Source organism: Gossypium hirsutum, chromosome A10 (assembly GCF_007990345.1).
Source record: "Gossypium hirsutum isolate 1008001.06 chromosome A10, Gossypium_hirsutum_v2.1, whole genome shotgun sequence".
Classification (NCBI taxonomy): Eukaryota; Viridiplantae; Streptophyta; class Magnoliopsida; order Malvales; family Malvaceae; genus Gossypium; species Gossypium hirsutum.
The window spans coordinates 18603365-18625710 of record NC_053433.1 but is presented as its reverse complement, the minus strand read 5'-3'; the positions used below and the strand labels follow the sequence as shown (position 1 = coordinate 18625710).

Genomic DNA, 22346 nt, shown 5'->3' with positions numbered 1-22346 from the left:
GGATGCACGACTAATGCCCTACTTGGAGCTAGCTGGATTCGGGTCAGCAACATTGATCCGGACGTTTGATTTGTGGTATGAGTTAATATCCGCATTGGTCGAGCGTTAGCACCCGGAGACCAACACTTTTCATTTGCCGTGTAGGGAGTACACTGTCACTCTGGAGGATGTTGCATTGCAACTTGGACTCCCAATCGAAGGGAGTGCCGTAACGGGCGTAAGTGCAATAGTTGAGTCGGCATAACTTTGTTATAGCCTACTAGGAGCCTCGTCAGGCGATGATGAGTCCAATTTTTCGGGTTTGAAATTTACATGGCTGAAAGCCAATTTTGAGCATTTATCAGTTAATGCCACTGAAGAAGAGTTGATGTGCACAACTCGAGCGTACATTATGCATATTATAGGGGGTGTACTGATGCCCGAGGTGAACAACAACAGGGTTCATCTCCATTATTTACCTCTATTAGCTGGTTTACGTAATGTTCGCTCGTATAGTTAGGGTTTCACAGTTCTGGCTATGTTGTATCGTGACCTTTTTCGGACGAAAAAGCCTGATGTCGTAGGCATAGAAGGATGCCTTGTATTGTTGCAGTCACAGGCTCTTTATCAGATGTCATTCTTGGCATCAGTTAGTCACCAACCATACATATTTCAACTAGTTAACAGGTGATAAAATTTAACTTGTTATTAATTGACAATTTCTTTATAATGATACTATTCTAACGATACAATATTTACTTAAAATTTATTTTCATAGCTGGAGTATTTACCCGATTCGTACACTATCCGGATATATCGTTTGATGGTTGAACAACGTGGCGGGGAAAGGGTAAGCTATTCCAATATTCGTGAAATGTAATTACTTTTTATATCTTACTCGAACCATGTTAAATTTTAACCATGGTATTAATCATGCAGTTTATATGGATGCCATATCGTAGACCAGAAATTGCGGCTATTATACCCTCATCTACTACATTCATTCTTAATTATGGTGCACTACACACCAATTATCAATTTCAATGTAGTTGAGTGGTACCACGGGGATCGAGTACAGTTTGGTTGCATCCAGTATATCCCAGATTCACCAATACAGATGGGAAAGGTTGATGGCATCAACAGGAGAGGAAAACTTGAAAGTCTTGGGGGATTGTACACTGAAAATATATTGCGGTATGGGATAATCGGATGGCTCAAAGACCTCAGATGGATCTGTCTTCTGATTTGCAACCATCGTTAGAGTACAAACAACCGTACTCTAGTATGGGAAAGCCATATTTACTTGGTGGGCAGTCGATTGTAGCCCCCTCGTACGTGCAGCGTCCTGGGGCATACGAGCCAGTGGCTGATATAGAGGCCGAGCCCGAGTAGATCTAGAGCCAGAGCCAGAGCCCGAGCCACAACTGAAGGCCGAGTTTGAATGATCGCATTCACATTTGGCTAATAGTTCTTATCATCCAGATTTGCTGAACAATGACTATTTCCCGGGCTCGTCAGGGGCAGATAACATTACGGGTTTGATATCTTTGGGTCGTATCCACCGCAGTACAGCACTTCTCCCAGCTTGTATCCACCGCAGTACAGCACTACCCTCGGCCCATATCCACCACAGTACAGGAACTCTCTCAGCCCGTATCCACCGTAACACAGCACTACCTCTGGCCCGTATCCACTGCAGTTCTCCACTCCTCCTGGATTGTATCCACCGCAGCATGGCACTCCTTCCGGCTCAAGTTCATCAATTCCATTCGAGCCATATGATTTTTCTTTCATGTCTTAGACATCCTCACCTGCGACTGAAGAGGATGTTGGTCGTCGCAATCACCCACAACGTGAACGTCGACCTTCGCAAAAATATACCCCTAGGACCACACCATTGAACCATCAATTTTAGGGGTTTCTTGGGTTTTAATATTAAAAATTTTGTATTTTTTATATATTTAAATAGATTAATTGGAACAAAATTTGACCATAACATAAATTAGATTAATTTGAACATTTTGAACATTAAAACACTAAAACTTGTAATAAACTTAGTCTTGTAATATAAATTAAATACATTACAACATTAATCTAATAGGAACAAACTTTGCAATATAATTTTTTTATATAAATTAAATACATTACAACATAAGCTTAATTCCTACCTGATCGTGATGATTGTCCAACATGATAGTTTTGCTGCGGGCATTTACTCTGATTATGACCAGCTAACCTGCATAATCCACAACGCTTACTGTCGGATTTCTCCCTAATGTCCATAATATGAATTTTGGATGATTGCGGACGACCTCTTGGATTCCTGTGTAGCCCTCTATCTAGAACAAGGTCGAAAGTCCTTAGAGGCACCTCCCACATAGACAGGTCAGGCAGGACAGGGAACTTATTTTCCCAGACATGCAATGTGTGCTCGAGTATGTACACATCATCGAAAAATTGTTCAACATTAAGGTTCACTTTAGCACACGCTGCCATGACATGTGCACATGGATAATGAAGTGTTTGGAACCTCCTACAATCGCACCGTCTGTTCCGGAGATAAACTCCATAAGACCTAGGTGGTATACTGGATCGACGATCGATGGTCTCCTTAACTCGAAATGTTTCAAGCCATCGTGAATACATTTCTACATTCATTGACCTTGCCATCCGACGGTTTGCAACCATTGCATCCTTGACATCTTCGACAAACACATGTCCCGCCTCCATCTGGTTGACTTGTTGTTGACCCATTCTTGGCATCAAGGTAGCCAACTTGTAAAATATAGCTAAGAAGATAGATGAAATCGGAAGATGTCGTATTTTCAACAACACAGCGTTGACCCCCTCCACTAAGTTTGTGATCATTTGACAATAACGAAAGCCCTCATCAAAACTTTGAGCCCATTGCCATGGCTCTATTGTACCCAACCACTGTCAGAAAGATGTGCTCGTTTGACCCTCCATGTCACTCTCAAGTCTCGTCATTCTTTGGGGGAAAATATGTGGCTCTAACTTGTACGCTATATGTGTATTAAGAAAATATAAGTTACAGTAACTCGATAACATAAAACATTACAACTTATATTGAAAAGATAAGGTTATCCTTTACCCATTTTCACTATTTGTCTCTTCCAGTCTGCATTCTTATAATCTCGATGGAAGTTAGCTGCAATGTGACGGATGCAGTAAACGGATCTCCATAGCACACCGGAATTCCTAATTGAGGCAATTAATCTTTTCCCTCTATCGGAAATGATACAAATATTATTGTTGCTAATAACATACCTCCGCAAGTTGGTAAGGAAGAATTCCCAAGATTCCATGTTCGCCTTATCTATAATGGAAAATGCTATTGGGAGCAGGTTCTTATTGCCATATTGAGCAATCGTAATGTGACGGATGCAGTAAACAGATCTCCATAGTACACCGGAATGCCTAATTGCGGCAATTAATCTTTTCCCTCTATCGGAGATGATGTAAATATTATCGTTGCTAATAACATACCTCTGCAAGTTGGTAAAGAAGAATTCCTAAGATTCCATGTTCTCCTTATCTACGATGGCAAATGCTATTGGGAGCACGTTCTTATTCCCATATTGAGCAACTGTAAGGAGTAGGATCTATGTATATTTTCCATATAGCAAGGTCCCATCCACTTGAACGAACGGCTTGCAGTGGGGAAACGCCCGCACACATGGATCAAACGTCTAGAACATCCGATGGAAAATTTCTTTTTTTGGCTGTAATTGGTCATCTGGGCTGTAATAAGGTCGTTTTTGTAACTTAATAACAGTCCCCGATACGTACTCCTCATAGTAGCTATCCATCCCTGTAGCTCGTTTTACGACGCATCGAAATCCCCATACAATTGATCCATTTTCATCCGTTTAGCTATCCACGCCTTTCAATATAATACTCGATACTAAAATCGTGCCTACATTTCGAAAATCAGTACCGGAACTTTAATGGTTAGCATGTTCTTCACCATTAGCATTATATGCCTACAGATAGTTTTGGAATCAAGTTTTTTATGATCTTTTGTCATACATGTTGATGTGCATGTGTAAGGCCCAACAAATTTGTGTATCCCACATCTACAAATTTTGAATAAATGCAGCTCGTACCTGCCAATTGCAACCTTCCGCTAACTTCCAACACTCTCCAATATATAATATCGGTTTAGACACTGCAATTTTGTAATCCACTGATATATTCATGCTATACCGCTTAATAGCAAATACGCACTCTTCTTTACTTTCGAATATCTGGCCTATGAACAACTCCTCAGGATCAAAATTTACGGCTAGCCGATGAGCAAGAAGTATTTCAAGGTACTCCGAGAACTCAACTACATGCGCCGTGTCGGGGTCTATGAATGACATGTGTGGCCCAAGATTATAGTGTATCACAATAAGTCACATCTGGTTCCTGATTGAAAACACGTTAATGTTTCCATCGTCATTCACGTCTTCATCTTCTATACCATCAAGGACATCGTCCACATCGAGATCACTATCACTATCGACGTCTAAATCACAAAGCTCACTACTATCGTATCCATCATCACTAACCACATTAATATCGGGTGTAACAGTAAGATCGATATCAATCCCATGTATAGTCGATTCACTATAAACGTACGATATTGGAGTCACCATGCACGGTTCTTGAGCTCAATGTTCTTCACCATATGTAGTGAGATTTTTATTTTACTCTCTACCAGCTAACTTAGCAAATAAGTGAATCGGTGCATTTTTGTCACTCTTATTCCCACAGTAAAGAGCGATCATTGTTTCCATGTCTTCTTCATCTACAAGTTCCATTTCGGTGAATTTGATGGGATCTGTCTGATAAACAATAATTTATACATATTTTTACCTCATGCCTAATGCATTTATGGATGGTTTCTCCTTAGATTTGGTGAATTTGATGCTCCTAATTCTTTAATTTCATGTTTTATACTTAGGAGAGCATAGGAGAGTAAAAAGAACGAGAAACGGGCCAAAAACTGAGAAAATGGACCCACATGAGAAAACAACACGGCCTGGACTTCCTCACACGGCCGTGTCAATTTGGCAGGATTGAAGCACGACTTACATGATTGGATTACACGCCCGTGCCAATTTAACAGCCTTGACCACGACCTTCAGTAATCGCACACGGGCGTGTCACACGGACGTGTCCCTACCAAACCCAAGTTTAGTCCAATTCGGAAAAGGTCAATTTTGAGGGCTCTTAGGCATTCCAAAGCCTATTTAAACACTTGAGGAGGCACTTAGGAAAGGGGATGCAGAGTAGGAAGCAAGGAATTACTCAAGGAAAGCCAATTGATCCATCTCAAGAGCCGGATTCATCATCAAGACTGGAGATCTCCCTTCAAGTTCCTTCAAGAGTTTTTGGTTTTCTTATGTTTTGTTATCTTTATGCTTTTGAGATGTTTTCTTTCATAAGTATGAACTAAACCCCTAAATACCTAAGGGGAATGAAACCTAAGACAAATCTTGTTATTATTATCTGAATTGTATGATAAATATTTGACTTGTTCTTAATTATGTGTTCTTAATTCTTGATTTGATATTCCAGGATATTGATTCAAGTTAAGCTATTATTCAGAAAAGGAATAGACACTGTCTAAGAATAAATTTTTCATAATTAAGCGGATTTGATTACGCGCCTAGACATAGGATGACAAGATTTTACTGGATTAGGGTGAAACCTAATAAGGGAATCCATAGATCGAGTTAATGCAATTATAGGATGTCAATTAGAAAGAGATTTTAATTATTTAACCTAGGGTTAGACGTTATTAGTCTCGAGAGAGATAATAATGTAACTTAGGGATTTCTACGGATCAAGTCAAATGAATAAATCATCTAATTCAGAGTCAAATAACAAGTGAAGTCTAGGTGGATTTGTCCTTAGGTATTGTCTCAATCAATTCGAATTTTCCCAAAAATATTTTCCCAAGTTTTTCTTTCTGTGCATTCTTAGTTAGTAATTAGTTTAGACAACCAAACCTCTTAAATTTTAGGCTAGATAATAAAAAGGAAGTAAATACTAGTACTCGTAGTTCCTTTGGGTTCGACAATTCGGTCTTGCGGAACTATACTACTGTTCGATAGGTACACTTGCCTTAATCGTGATAAAAAGTTAGTCTCAAGAACATTTCATTTATAAATCTTTAAAACCTGTTACGAATATCATGCATCAAGTTTTTTGGGCCGTTGCCGGGGAACTAGGATATTAGGAAAACTCGATTTTTATTACTTTAGCCACTTTACTTTTATTACAATTTAAATTTTCATTTTCTTTTCTAATTTTTCTCTTATTTCCTTCTGATAGGTTTTTCTAGTTTATGACCAGAAGAAACCCATCAGGACCACTAATTTTTTACGGTGAGATCGACCGCACAGTTCACAAAAATCAAAGAGAAATAAAGCGAAGCCTAAGATACACAGAGGACGAGCAAGAGGACGATACTTCAACCACAACCGAGGAGATGGCTGAAAACCAAGAAATTCCGCTACCTCCTGCGATTGCTGTTAATCAGAATCTTACTCTGCGCACTCTGTATAATTATACTAAACCTTCTTTAACAATAACTAAATCGAGCATAGTTAGACCGGCTGTAGTCGCAAATACTTTTGAACTGAAACCTAACATAATTCAAATGATACAATAGTTTGTTCAGTTTGATGGTTTGCATGACGAGGATCCCAACGCTCACTTGACAAACTTTTTGGAACTATGTGATACATTTAAAATTAATGGCATTTCTGATAACGCCATCTGTCTTCGATTATTCCCTTTTTCATTGAGAAACAAAGCTAAATAGTGGTTGAACTCGTTGCTACGGGGGTCAATCACTACTTGCGAACAAATGACCAAAAAGTTTTTATTAAAATATTTTTCGCTGGCTAAAACGGCTAAATTACGTAATGATGTTTTTTTCTTTGTACAGATGGATTTAGAAACACTCTAAGATGCATGGAAGAGATACAACGACCTCTTGAGAAGATGCCCTCACCATGGGTTACCGCTTTGGCTACAGATTCAAACCTTTCATAATGGCCTGAATCCTTCGACTCGACAAATGGTTAACGCAGCTGCTGGCGGAACCATCAATAATAAGACACCTGAAGATGCCTATGAATTTATAGAAGAGATGTCACTGAATAACTATCAGTGGCAAGTCATGAGGACAAAGCCAAGGGAAACAGCCAGCGTTTATAACGTCGATACGGTCACCATGCTCTCTAATCAGGTAGAACTCTTGAATAAGAAAAGTGATGGTTTCCTTAGTTCTTCACAGGTTCACCCAGTAATGCAATACGAAGCAAGTGGAAGCGGATCAAACAATTCAAAATACCCACCTTATGGCCACAACATGGAGAACGAACAGATAAATTATATGGATTACAATCCTCGATCTCAAAACAATCCCTATAGCAATACTTACAATGCATGTTGGAGGAACCACCCTAATTTTTCATGGGGAGGCTAAGGAAATCAGAGACCACCACCTCCAGGCTACAACAACCACCCTACCAACAAGAAAAAAAATCGAAACTTGAGAAGATGCTATCAAATTCATCTCAGTGTCAGAAACTTGTTTTCAGAATACCGAGACCGCACTCAAAAATCAACAAGCATCAATCCAGGGGCTCGAAACTTATATTGGACAGCTCATCAAGTTGATTTCCGAATGACCACAAGGTAGCCTGCCAAGCAACACTAAATCTAACCCAATGGAGCAACTCAACGCGATTTCCATTCAAGATGAGGAAGGGCTAGTTGCAGAACCAAGGCCAGAAACGGTGGTAAGCATAGGTAAGGATGAGGTAGGCCACAATGAGCCAAAGCCGGTGATTACAGAATATAAACTTCGCCTGTCATACCCCAATGCGATAAAGAAAGACCACTCAGACGAACAATTTGGTAAATTCCTTAAACTTTTAAATAAACTACATATTAACTTACCGTTTATTGAAGCCCTTTCGCAGATGCCAAACGCAGTCAAGTTTTTAAAGGAGCTTTTAGAAAATAAACAGAAATTAAATGAAGCATCGCATATGGAGCTGAACGCGGTCTGCTCAGCCATTCTACAGAATAAGCTGCCTAACAAACTAAAAGATCCAGGGAGTTTTACAATTCCTTGTTTAATTGGTGGTTTAGATGTTAATAATGCGTTAGCTGATTTAGGGGCTAGTATCAATGTTATGCCTTAACAAATTATTTAAGCAACTAGGTCTAGGGAAACCCAAACAAACTACGATGAGCATTCAATTAGCAGATAAAACTATTAGATTTCCTAGGGGTATTATTGAAGATGTACTCGTTAAAATCGACAAATTTATATTCCCAGTTGATTTCGTTGTTCTAGGCATAGAGGAGGATAGCAACGTCTCCTTAATTTTAGGAAGGCCCTTTTTAGCAACCGCCAGAACAATTATTGACGTTGGCACAGGTGAACTCACACTTCGTGTGGGAGACAAAACAATCACCCTTCAAGCCCGTAATTCGAATAACAAATCAAAAATCGAAGGTGACTGTACAAATCATTTGGCTAAAACTAACCATATAGTGCAACCTTCTTTGCAGAAAACAGGTTCGAAAAACATATATAAGCCAAGCAAAAACAAAGAACCTATCCATGAAGAACGAAGGTTACAAATCGAGGAGCTAGATAAATAGCGGACACATAAACCGAAAAAATACGATAAACCAAAACCACACCATGAGGAGCTTAATTCTTCCAAAAATCAACTTAAAGTTGGAGACAAAGTACTACTCGATGCAGCAGATCCTCGAATCGCCACTTTTGAACTAAATGAAGAAACCCCTCTTACGGTAATTAGTATTTTTCCATATGGTATGGTCGAGGTAAACCACTCCAAATTTGGCACGTTCAAGGTAAATGGTACTCGTCTTAAACCTTATGTTGATAAAATTGATAGCAGGGATGAGGAGTGTAAACTCTTCGATTCACCATGATCACGTACCAGAGAAGTAAGTCGAACTTAGACTATAAATAAACACTTCTCGGGAGGCAACCCGAGTACTAACAGTATTAATTTCTTTAAATTTGAGTTTTTAACATCTAACATACTAACCGAATCATGGTACATAGACTCTTTAAATACCACACAGCCAGGCACACGGGCCTGCCTTAGGCCGTGCAAAAATAGGGAAAAAATTTTCTAACATAAGAAGCTATAAAGTCGTTATGGCCGTGCGACATGGCCGTAGGCGAACCTGTCAAAGCAACACGATCGGTTGACACGCCCTTGCCTCGAAACCGTGGGCAAACCTGTCAAACTAGCACGAGCGTATGACAAGTCCATGCCCATCATCCGTGGGTGAACCTGTCACGTTAACACGGGCATGGACCTATGTACATGAGTGTGAGAGAAGCAAACGAAGCGAGACACAGCCGTGCGTCCGAGCAACATGGGCGTGGGCCGAATGTCAGACGCTCCCAAATTCAAAATTCATGAAACACACGGGCGTGTCTCACGGCCGTGTGCCCCAAAATCTATAAAAACCCCTCACTATTCATCATCTCCCTCCCCAAAAATCCCTAACCCTAGCCGCTACAACTCTACACGCCCTACCCCCCACGTCCGTGCGCCGCCTACAACACCGATTTCGACGCCTCAAGTTCCTTCTTTTTGCGTTTGTTTACTCTTTTCTCTCTATCTCCCTTGAATATTTTGTTTATTTCATGATTTCTCTACTCTGTTTGCCTATTTTAAATGAATTCTCATAGTTAGAACAATAGAATACTTTTGCTTTTTTATAAGAATTTTGTCATTTTAGTTACTTCATTATGCTCTACTTTTTCATTTTCCCTAGTTTCGTGAAATTTATGCTTCTCATATACATTCATTCATATTCCTATTACATTATTCCAATAATACTATAACTTGATACATTTAGTAGTTTTGTTTACTTCATCCACTACGTAAGTCTCATGAAATCTTCATATTTAGTTTTGTGCTTCTGTGCTATTTTTGGGACGTATTGGTTGAGTTTCGATTTTTCAACGCAGGCACAATGTCATCATCACGTGGTAAGAAGACTGATGTTCCCGCCTCAAAGAAGCAAAAAGGAGTAGCATTATTCTCGGGTCCCATCTCAAAAAATTGACACCCCTTCCTCTATTTTCCACCAGGAAATCAGGAGGAACTTTTTCAGATACTTCGGGCCCGACCTTTAGGTGTGGGCCGCTGCATTGACTAGACCGCGCTTGCACAAGTTCGGTTGGCTCAACACTTCGGGCTCCTCAACACAGCGGCCCAATCATCCTTCCTCACTCTCATCAGCCAGATGTCTCCACATGGCATCTCGAGCATGTTACATATGAGGATGATCGAGAAGCGCCAAGGACCCACCCTCCTCAGTACCGCCTCGCCCAGTCCACCGAGGAGGAAGACCCCCAGGACATTACTGATGATATCCCTCCACGTCACGAGGACCCACTGTCTCAACCACCACCTCCTCATCGTCCAGTTTATGCGGCGGGTTCATACACTGACATCTCTGAACGCCTTACTAGATTCAAGCAACAGTGTTTTTCGTGCTTCGATAACATTAATGCTACTCTACAGCAGATTTGTCAGCATTTCCACATCTCATCGCCACCCCCACCTCGCGAACCATCTAGCGATGAAGATGTTTATAAACTTTTATTTATTATTTTATATTGTTCCTTTTATTTCCATTTAAGACTACTTTTTATTTTTCTTTCACCTTATTTTTATTAGGTTTTATAATATTTTACAATTTTTAATTTCGGCTAATTCATTACGAGTACTTATTCTTCCTTATATATTTCCTAAAAGAGTTCTTGATTCTATCACAATTATAAAGAGCTCCAAAGCTCACTATTACTTAGGAACTTGAAACTCCACTGAGAAAGGTTCTCCACGACTGCCATGTCCTATTCGACCACGACCATAGCTCCCACCAGATATAATATTCTTTTGGCGCAGGACTTATGGACTAATGAACCTCTACCACCACCGGAGTATCCTCCTCCACTCTCAAGCCGATTATTCTCTAATACTCTAGTTTAAGGAATTCATTCATCATTCAGGAAGTTCCACTTCTCTCCCTATCTTATGATTATCAATCTATCTTTCTCAATATATCTACCTTTGTATATTGAGGGCAATGTACATCTTAAGTGTGGAAGGTCTTTTATATCATCATTAGAAATCCCTGAATTATGTCTTATTCTCATGTAAATCACTCATATCACTATTAGAATGAATTGTAATTAACTTATGATTTTTATTATGTCTTGAATTAAAACTTACGCATTCATGCATTGATTGTTTAAACTTTAAGATATTAAAGAATCAAGCATGATAAGTTGACCTTTGAATTTAAAATTTTATAGGTTGTTTCTCCCAAGCTTAGGTATTATTTTGAGTTGAAATTCACAGAATATAAACACCAAAAAGCTGTAATTTTTGTGAGATTTTGAGCCTTTAGAGCATCTACTATTTCTTTCATGCTCGCTTTTATTGTTGCTTTGAGTGCATCAGTATTGAATTGTTATTCTAGAACTTGTTTGACTATGCATGTCGAAACCACACCATTTGATTTGATATGTCAAAATGATAAAGGTACTTAGGTTTAACCCACTCACTCCAAAAAAGCCTACAGTCATAATTAACCCTTAGTAAACCCCTTTTGAGCCTAACAAGCCATTGATTAATTTACCCTCAATATTAACCCATAAACCATTATTGTTGAAATCCCCTAATTTGATCCCTATTTTTGTCGAGATTTGATTTGAACTAATTGCTTAGCTATATTTTTCTCTTCTATGTATTTGACTTGCTTTAAAAAAAACATTCATACTTACATATTAGTAGTAATTTGGTAATGTTGAGCCGCAGTATCTAAATTCCATCTTCTGAGAAGAAGCTCACTTGTACTCAATTGATGTTTAATTACTTTTTCTAGTTAGGAAATTTTTCAATTCAATCTTGATTCTAACCTTTTCTTTCAGCTTGTGACGACACCCTCGGACCAAAGCCATGTTACAACCCTTTAAAGACATTTTCCTTGATGTTCATTTCAATATATAGTGGTGGAGATTAGATTTTCATGCAAGCCTATGGTAATGACTTTTTATTATTGACTATTGAGTGCTTCATGTATTGTCCTTAAACACCTTAGTGATTTGAGTGAATATTTAGTGAGGATGTGAAACTCTGTGATATTTTGAGTCAAAGGTAATTACTTAGATGAGGGGAGACACTTATGCTTTCATGATAAAATACTCAACTTGGAATGTTTTAGAACTTTTATGTTCTTTCAATCAAATTCTCAATGTATGATTACTTATGGATTATTTTGAGATATTATTAATAGGAATTATAAGTTAAGAAGAATTTATTTTGATTGTGAGTTGAGGGTTTTGCTTGAGGACAAGCAAATGCTTAAGTGCGGGGGTATTTGATAAACCATAATTTATACATATTTTTACCCCATGTTTAACACATTTTATAGATGATTTTTCCTTAGAATTGGTGAATTTGATGCTTCTAATGCCTTAATTTCATGTTTTATACTTAGAAGAGCATAGGAGAGCGAAAGGAACGAGAAACGGGCCAAAAACGGAGAAAATAGGCCAAAGTACGAAATCAACACGGCCTGAACTTCCTCACACGAGCAGGCCATATGACCATGTCAATTTGGCAGATTCGAAGTACGATTCACACGGGTGTGTCCCTGCCGAGCCCAAGTTGAGTCCAATTCGAAAAAGGCTAATTTTGAGGGTTTTTAGGCATTCTAAAGCTTATAAATATGCCTTAAAGAAAGAGAAAAAGGGGAGGCACGGAGAGGAAGGAAGGAATTACTCGAAAGAAGCCAATTGATCCATCTCAGAAGCCGGTTTCATCATCAAGACTGAAGATCTCCCCTCAACTTCCCTAAGGAGTTTTGGGTTTTCTTTATGTTTTGTATTCGTTATTCTTCTAAGATGTTTTCTTTTTTAGTTATGAACTAAATCCCCTAAATACCTAAGGGGAATGAAACCTAAGATGAATCTTGTTATTATTTTTTGAATTGTATGATAAATATTTAACTTGTTCTTAATTATGTGTTCTTAATTCTTGTTTTGATATCCCGGGATACTGATTCAAGATAAGCTCTTATTCAGAGGAGGAATAGACCCTGTCTAAGAGTACATTTGTCATAATTAAGCGGAGTTGTTTGCACGCCTAGACATAGGATGGCAAGATTTTACCGGATTAGGGTGAAACCTAATAAGGGGATCCATAGATCAAGTTAATGCAACCCTAGGGTGTTAATTAGAGAAAGGTCTCAATTATTCAATCTAGAGATTAGACGTTATTAGTCTTGAATAGGGATAACAACATAACTTAGGGATCTCTACGAACAAGTTAAATGAATAAATTGTCTAATTCGGAGCCAGAATAACAAGTAAAGTCTAGGTGGATTTTTCTTTGGGTATTGTCTTAATTCAATCGTTTTCCAAAAGTAATCCCCCAATTCTACTTTCCGCTAATTCTTAGTTTAGATAATTAGTTAGTTAAAACAAAACCCCCTATTTTTAGGCTAGATAATAAAAAGACGGTCATTACTAGTACTTTTAGTTCCTTTGGGTTCGACAATACGGTCTTACTAAAACTATACTACTTTTCGATAGGTACACTTGTCTGCATCGCGATAATAGTTAGTTTCAAGAACGATTAATTATAAATATTTAAAACTTACCTGTCACGAAAATCGCGACCACCCTGCTGAACCCAAGTTTAGTCTAATTCGGAAAAGGCCAATTTTGAGGGCTCTTGGGCATTCCAAAGGCTATTTAAAAACTTGAGAAGGCACTTAGGAAAAGGGATGCAGAGTAGGAAGCAAGGAATTACTCAAGGAAAGCCGATTAATCCATCTCAAGAGCCGGATTCATCATCAAGACTGGAGATCTCCTTTCAAGCTCCTTCAGGAGTTTTGCGTTTCTTATGTTTTGTTATCTTTATGCTTTTGAGATGTTTTATTTCATAAGTATGAACTAAACCCCTAAATACCTAAGGGGAATGAAACCTAAGACAGATCTTGTTATTATTATCTGAATTGTATGATAAATATTTGACTTGTTCTTAATTATGTGTTCTTAATTCTTGTTTTGATATTCCAGGATATTGATTCAAGTTAAGCTATTATTCAGAGGAGGAACAGACCCTGTCTAAGAGTAAATTTGTCATAATTAAGCGGAGTTAATTGCGCGCCTAGAGATAAAGTGACAAGATTTTGGCAGATTAGGGTGAAACCTAATAAGGTAATCCATAGATCGAGTTAATGCAATTCTAGGGTGTTAATTAGAAAGAGATTTCAATTATTCAACCTAGGGTTAGACGTTATTAGTCTCGAGAGAGATAATAATATAACTTAGGGATTTCTACGGATCAAGTCAAATGAATAAATCGTCTGATTCAGAGTCAAATAACAAGTGAAGTCTAGGTGGATTTGTCCTTAGGTATTGTCTCAATCCATCGAATTTTCCCAAAAGTATTTTCCCAAGTTTTTCTTTCTGTGCATTCTTAGTTAGTAATTAGTTTAGACAACCAAATCTCTTAAATTTTAGGCTAGATAATAAAAAAGAAGTAAATACTAGTACTCGTAGTTCCTTTGGGTTCGACAATTCGGTCTTGCTGAACTATACTACTGTTCGATAGGTACACTTGCCTTAATCGTGATAATAAGTTAGTCTCGAAAATATTCCATTTATAAATCTCTAAAACCTGTTGCGAATATCATGCATCACTGTCGAAATTGGAAACTTGTAGAAAAGTTTTGAGATCCTTCTCCCACAACATCTAACAATTTTTACGTTAATCATTCCCTTCATATCATCCAACAAGACATTTCTATTAAATCTCATTGCTATTTATTGCCGAAATTCAAATATGCATCCAACGGTTGTTGTCAAGATGATTCCACCGAAATAACGCATACGAAAAACTGATTATTCATCTTCAATACTAAATCTGTTAAAAAATAAACAATATTTCTCAAAAAAATTTCGAACAGCAAATAAATTATTTAAATAAAAAATTAATTAATCAATATGCAATTTTTTTCATTCATAAGCTCAGACTTTTTTAGTTCCCATTTTGTACATGAACAACATTTATCTTTACATTTAACCACTTAAATTCAGTTCTACGTTTTCTTCCATCTCCGATCCTGTATCTTCATCTGGGAAATTCTTTACAATCCAATTAAGAAATCTTGATTCTCTTCATATTCAACTTTTACAATCCAATTTAGAAATTCCTCGGGATATTCTGGCTCTTCAATCTTTATAACGAGTATTGAATATACAAGTTCTCTTGGTAATTTCCTAACAACTAATTTATCCATCAATGGTTTGTCAAACACATTTTGCTTCCCAGTCAACTTTCGTGAACCTATATTTTGTCTCGCTATTTTCCTTGCTCCATAAAAGATTATAAACTTCACGAAGTTTATAACTAGATTCCAATAGGTTCGTGGTACAGATGTCTTCCGAAGTTCGTCTAGATTTATTTGATGCTCCCGTTCTATTAATGTCCCTCTAAAAGTTAAGTTTTGAACTTTATTCTTTCTAATCATTTCATGACCCTTCCACAACACTTTTTGCTTCTTTCATTTTACGATAATAAGGTGTTGAACAATGTCTTCTTCTGGTTTCATTCTGTAATCTTGCACTTCTCTCATCATCTTATCAACTTTCTCTCTTTGTGCTAAAGTTATTATCTCATCAGGCAATACCAAATATGTTGTCATTTCTAACAATATGTATAACAGAAATATTTTCAGTTGTTATCACTAATTAACAATTACTTTATAATAGTTTTACTAACATAAAAACTTTCAAATATATTAAAAAAATTTAAAACATAACAGTCACAATAAACACATAATTAATCTAAATACAAAACTTACTAAAAAATCACAATAAACAAAATAACTTTTAAAACAAAACATAAAAATAACACTAAACAAACTATATAATACTAACAAAATAAATTTTTCTTATCATAATCTATTCTATTTAAAAATAACAAAAAAGAAGATACATTTTCTTTCTTCTCTTCTCCCTCTCTACTTCTGTAATTTTTTTTACTGGAAAAAATTATTTTTTCTTTCTTTCTTCTCTTCTCCCTCTCTTCTTCCCAATTATTTTTACTGGTGTGTGCCTTCGTTTAACATTGATGGCTTAAATAGAGGGTTTGGGGGAGTGGGTACCGCCTGTGCCACGTTAACAACTGGTGCCGCCTCTGACAGAGGCTTCACCAGTGTCGCCTCTGACAGAGGCTTCACCAGTGCCGCCTCTGGCACATCCTCCTCTCTCTCTTTTTTTAACAGTTTATTTTTTTTTTAAACTAATATTTTTTTAACAAGTGTCAAAAAAGTAAGGTGGTCACAACCCTACATGTACCATTTTGGTAAATAATTTTATGTTTGTATTATTTTGGGGGTTTTTTTATTAAATTAGTAAAAAAAACCCATTATATCCTCTATTCTCTACATAGTTAACCTCTATTTGGTTAGTTTTATTAGATAGTTAACCTCTATTTGGTTACTTTCATTAGCATTGCCTGACATAGCACCTTCACTATTATGTCCTACATTAGAATAGGTTAGAAAGGACTGATTTTGAACTTGCACCTTGGCCGAACTCATCTCTAATTGATTGAGCCTTTTAAGGACTTATTGATACTTGTCATCGCTATCGATTGCATTGACAGTCAATTTTTTGGCTTTATAAGAATTCATTGCCATATCCTCAATGAGTTGGCAAGCCTCGACATATGTCTTTGACATGAATGCCCCACGAACACTCCATTAGAAATTAGGTGTAAATTTTCATCCAACCCATTATAAAAAACATGAAGCTGTAACTAATCTTGCAATCCATGATATGGGCACTTATGAAGCATGAGTTTGAAGTGGATTTTTGATTGGCTAGTCTCTTTGTGGGTGTGGTGGTTGTTGAATTTTTACTTGCGAATTTTCGATGGGCTAGTCTCTTTGTGGAGGTTGGGTGTCCCTCGAAGGTTGTACCCTCATCGCGTGTATGATGATACGTTTTAGTTTCGGCTCAAGTTGTTAGACACCAATACAGGTCCAAGTCATACAATGCCTCCTACAAGCACAAAAGAGTGAAACAAATTAACCAAAAATTGCAAAAGAAATAAAAACAAATAAAAATAAAATTGTATCTGTAACTTCGACTTTCATCGATTATCTCCCTAAGTACACACAATGGAGATAAAAATAGTTCAATCAAATGTCGATTCCCTAACAATAGCGCCAACAACTTGACTGCCTCTCTCTCGATCGACGAGAAAGAGATATGAGATCAACACTTGGAAAATAAAATAAGATATAATTATCGTGCTTTACTGTAAATGTGACAGGTCAGTTGTAATATTTGTAGTGCTACAATAGAACACTAGAGTGTTCTAAGGATAGAACCCATGAGAATCATGGACTGAACAATTTCTAAATAATGTGTGTGTAAAATAAAGAGTCTAACCAACTAATTGCAAAAAGCTACATTATGGCAAAACATAAAATTGAGAGAAGTGAATCTACTTTACTATTTAGCTAACAAGGACTAAATTGTAAAACATGTAAATTTATAAAATTAACAATTAAATAACAAAAGGTGGTTGGTTGACATTGATGTGGTTCAGTAATCCTTGAATTAGGGATCCAAATAGCTTAAACTCCCAAAATGGCTCCATTTTACCTACTGGTCTCCACTTTACCAAGTTAGATAAATTAATCCAGATTATCTCTCGATCTCCGGTTAACCAGGAACTATTGAATTGGTGCCAAACAAGATCTTCTCTCGGTCTCACTTGCCTAAATGTTCCCCTAGTGTCGTTAATCCTAAATTTTTAATTTTATTCAAATTAGTATAATTTATTACAATTTGGTCCTTCATCCAAAAATCAGCTCACCATATCTCAATTAACCAATCCCTTTAAAAGTTTAGCTACTCATAATGAAAATAAATCTAACAACCATGAAAATAAAAAGCAAATAAGCCATTAAAGTAAAGCTAGAGAAAAATATAAAAGTTAAGATTTTTTTATATAAGAAAATCTAAAAGACATGTAAAAAAAACATTCAACAAGAAAATCTAAAGCAATAAACATAAAAGGAACAAACTTTAATAGGTAAAAAATGAAAGGAATTGACATACATTAAACTAAACCTAAAAATGTCTTACAACCAATGTATAGGGACTGAAAGTGCAAATAAACTTAAGCTACAGTGATAACTAACTTAGCTAACACTAAAACAACTAAAACAAGAAGAAAATTTGTTGGAAAATTTAAAATCTACAACTAAGTAAATGAAAATAAAAAAGTCTTAGAAGAAGAGAAAGAAAAACTAAGAGAAACTAAAAAAAACCCTAAGCTAAAACTACTCTAATGTGGCCTTTTTTTTTCTCTCAACCAAATTTTGGTTGATATAGTAGCTATGCTGACCTAATTTGTGTGTCTGATGGTCACTAAACTAATTATAAATACGACAAAGGCAAACACACCTATCGAACAATAGTATAGCTATGGTGAGTAGACAATATTGTATCCACGAGAACTAAAAGTATTAGTAATTACTATTTTTCTATTATTTAACCGACAAATTGGAGTAATGTGTTTTAATCTAAAATTTACTAAGCTAATTTAACTAAGAACGCAATAGAGAATGAATCAAGAAAATAATCGAATATTAACCAATGAGATAGACAATACCTAGGAAAGAATCCACCTAGACTCCACCTATTATTATGAATCTGAATTAAACAATTTATTAACTTGTGTCTTGATCCGTAGAAATCCCTAAATTATGTTAATATCTCTTTTGAGAGTAAGAACAACTGACTCTAAGTTGATTAATTGAAATCTCTTTCTAATTAAAACCCCTATTGTTGCATTAACTTGATTTATGGATTCCCCTATTAGATTTGATTCTAATCCGGTTGATTTATGTTGTCTTATTTATAGGATTGCATGCAACTCCACTCAATTATGCTTGATTTACTATTAGACAGAGACTTTTCCTCCACTGAAATAAGCACATTAAACATGAATTAATATCTTGAAAATATTAAAACAAGAAATAAGCATACATAATTGATAACAAGAATCAAGTATTTACCGCGTAAAAACAAAAATTAAATAAAATGATTCATCATAGTTTTCATCCTCCCTAGGTATCTAGGGAATTAGTTCATAATCTTGAATGAAAGCATCTCAAAGTCAAAATAACCACAGGACATAAAGAAACTCAATAACACTTAGAAAGAAATTAAAAGGAGATATATGATCTTGATGGAGATCCAATTCCGAGTTGATTTTGATGGTGTTCTTTGAGTGTTTTCTTCGATCTTCTCTAATTGCCCCCTTATATCTTTTTTCTAATGGGTATTTATAGACTTTAGAATGCTCAGAAAGCCTAAAAATTGGGTTTTTTCGCGAATTTGGGAAGCAGGGTGCAAAATCAACAAGGGCTGGCAGATGAGTGTGTGTCCAACCCGTGTGAAAATGCCCATGCCGTGTGGATCCTGAAAATAGATCTATTTGTTTGATTTTGGCTCATTTTTCACTCTTTTTGCTCCCAAATATTCTCCTAAATATAGAAACATGATTTTAAGGGATTAGGAGTATCAAATTCACTAATTTGCATAATTAATCATCCTAAAATGCATTAAGAATTGGATTAAAATATGTTACTTTTATAGCGTATCAGTACCTAAAATACCATTGAATAGACCTTCAATGATTGGTGCTTCGGGTGGATAAGATTACCCTTTTTGTCCAATTTTGTCCCTTTACGCTATAAATATCGCGATACAAAGAAGAGGATATCGCGATACCAAAAAAGAGGATATCGCGATACCACTAAAGGGTGGTTTCCAGTCTCGAGTCTGTTGGAGGTATCGCGATTCCAAAGTTTGGATATTGCAATGCCCTCTTCTTCGGTGTCGTTCTCACTCGTTTTCAGCCTCCAACACGTCTTTACATCACTCAACCAAAAGTTAGGACCCCTAATGGCATTACCGGCCAATTTGTGGCTCAAAATGAGTAAAAGTAAAGCATTTAAACTTATTACATGAAATTTTAAAAATTACGAAAAGCTACGAAAAAGACGCTAGTTTACTTGAGAATAAGTTCTTTAACTATACCGAGAAAGTTTAATTTGTCACATTAAATTACGGTGGATCACATATCATACCTATGCATAATCACTACATCACCTTTAATAAAATAGTAGGGGTCAAATTGTATAAATGTTTAAAGGTTGAGGGTTAAATTTAGTATTGTACTTTATATATAAACAACAAATTTTAACGGAAGAGTTATTTTACTTTTATCTAACGTATAAGAAATAGTTACTATATTTCAATTAAAAAAATTAAAATACAATCTAAAATATAGCAGATGAGATTTTGTGGTAATTTTATAACTAAGAAACCCACCATCTGATTAGATTATTGAAAGCATCATTGATCAAGTCGATAAGAGATTGGACGTGCCCTAGACTTTGTTACAATTATAGTTAGGGGTTAGGTAATGCCAAATTATAAATTAGTAATTTACACATTGTATACCACAAGTTGATAATTAAAAGATTCGTTTCTTGACAATTGATACAATTTTAAGATGGTGAAAATGGTGATTGACAAATGGTTGGAGAAACTTGAAACATGTAGACCCCGCCATTCCCATCTCTCTCAATCTTTCATTTTCACCCAATTTCATCTTCTTTCCAAAGCCTTTCCTATACTTACGTGATTAAAAGCTTCCATTTTGTAAAACCATTGATCGATACTTCATGTTTAAGACACAAAACTGTTTTCAGACAATCATTTTTTGTAACAGACGATAACTATTCGTCAATTTCATGTAAGTTTGGTTTGGATCAGTTCCGAGTTTGATTTGTAAATTGTCGTGTAGTAACTATCAATCCTTCTAATTTGTGCCTTTTCTTGTGCGAAATTTCACCGTGACTTCCTACTTAACTGTGACCCAATTCAGACAATTAAAGCAATCAAATCAATCTGTCTATCATATTTAGTTCGTTGGATTTTTTGTTGTTTATCAGATCCTTTTTGCTCCGTAAAAGAACAAAAATACACCAATCTGTTTATTTTGTCATTTTTGTTATACAAATTTTGTTACAATCTACTTGTTAATGACTTCATGGAGATGGAATTAATGAGGTTATAAAGGTCGAGAGAGCGGGAGTTGATTTAAATTGTATTTTATTTTTTATTTAAAAAATTGAGTAAATTAATCTTTATATATTTAATTCAATAGAAAATTAGTCTTTTTAAAAAAAAAGAATATCCATTTTAACAGTTAAAAATTGGCGTAGCTAATGAAGTAAGTAGACACTTACACGTGGCATTTCACGTGTACTTCATACTGATATATATATAAATCAATTTTTAATATGTAATTTTTAATTAAATAATCAATTTACTCTTTAATTTAATTTACTCATTTTATTAATAAAGAAAGCAAAATATAATATCACAATTAATACAATCATCATACTTTTACCGATTAGCTTGTTCCGTCAAATGAAAGCAAGTAACTTATATTACGTTTTATATGATAAAATTACTCATTTATTGATTAAACTGATAAACAAATTTAACCAATAAAAAACCGAATTGAACCACCAAGCTTAACCTATAATTTCATTAATTATTAATTACATTTAATATTAAAATTAGTATTTAAGTACAATAAAGTTATATATATTTTACATTGGATGGAGATGGAGAATGGAAGATTTGACTGTCAATATCAGATTTTTTTTTAACATTAAGTAGGTATAAGAAAAAATTTTAACATTATTTGTAGGTATAAGAAAATTGATAAAGTATAGGGATTTGATTTTCAATGTTATGATATTATGTCAATATTTACTCCTTTTTATACTTGATTATGGATTAAGTGGGAATACATGTAAATATCCAAATAGGCAGAGAACCAGGTGTCTAGTACACAAGTATTGCTTGAACGATACAAATCTTATCTTTAAAGGCCATTTTCTTTCTTTATACGAATTCATCCACGAATGTCCAACTTTTTGATAGCATGACAGATGATTTCAGGGCTCTACATTTCTTGCAAGAGAAATTATATATTTGAAATATTTGTATTTGATGAATCGAAATATCAGTTTGATTTATAAATTCGAATTAAGATAAAATGTAAGGCATGAAGAAATGTAATTGGAAATGATGGAAGCAGGCTGGGGCAGGGAGGGCCATGAGTGGCATTGTGGTTGGAGGTGGGGAATTCCACTTT

At 35.8% G+C, this 22346-nt stretch overlaps 1 protein-coding gene and 1 non-coding gene across 2 annotated transcripts; both read right to left on the bottom strand.

Moving 5' to 3' along the window:
- Positions 1–2136: 2136 nt before the first annotated feature.
- LOC121207955 (uncharacterized) lies at positions 2137–2667 on the bottom strand. Its single transcript, XM_041078502.1, has one exon. The coding sequence runs from the start codon at positions 2665–2667 to the stop codon at positions 2137–2139; it is 531 nt and encodes a 176-aa protein (XP_040934436.1).
- Positions 2668–6910: 4243 nt separating this feature from the next.
- Positions 6911–7017, bottom strand: LOC121208731 (small nucleolar RNA R71). Its single transcript, XR_005903860.1, has one exon. It is a non-coding gene; the product is annotated as a small nucleolar RNA R71 (small nucleolar RNA).
- Positions 7018–22346: the final 15329 nt, after the last annotated feature.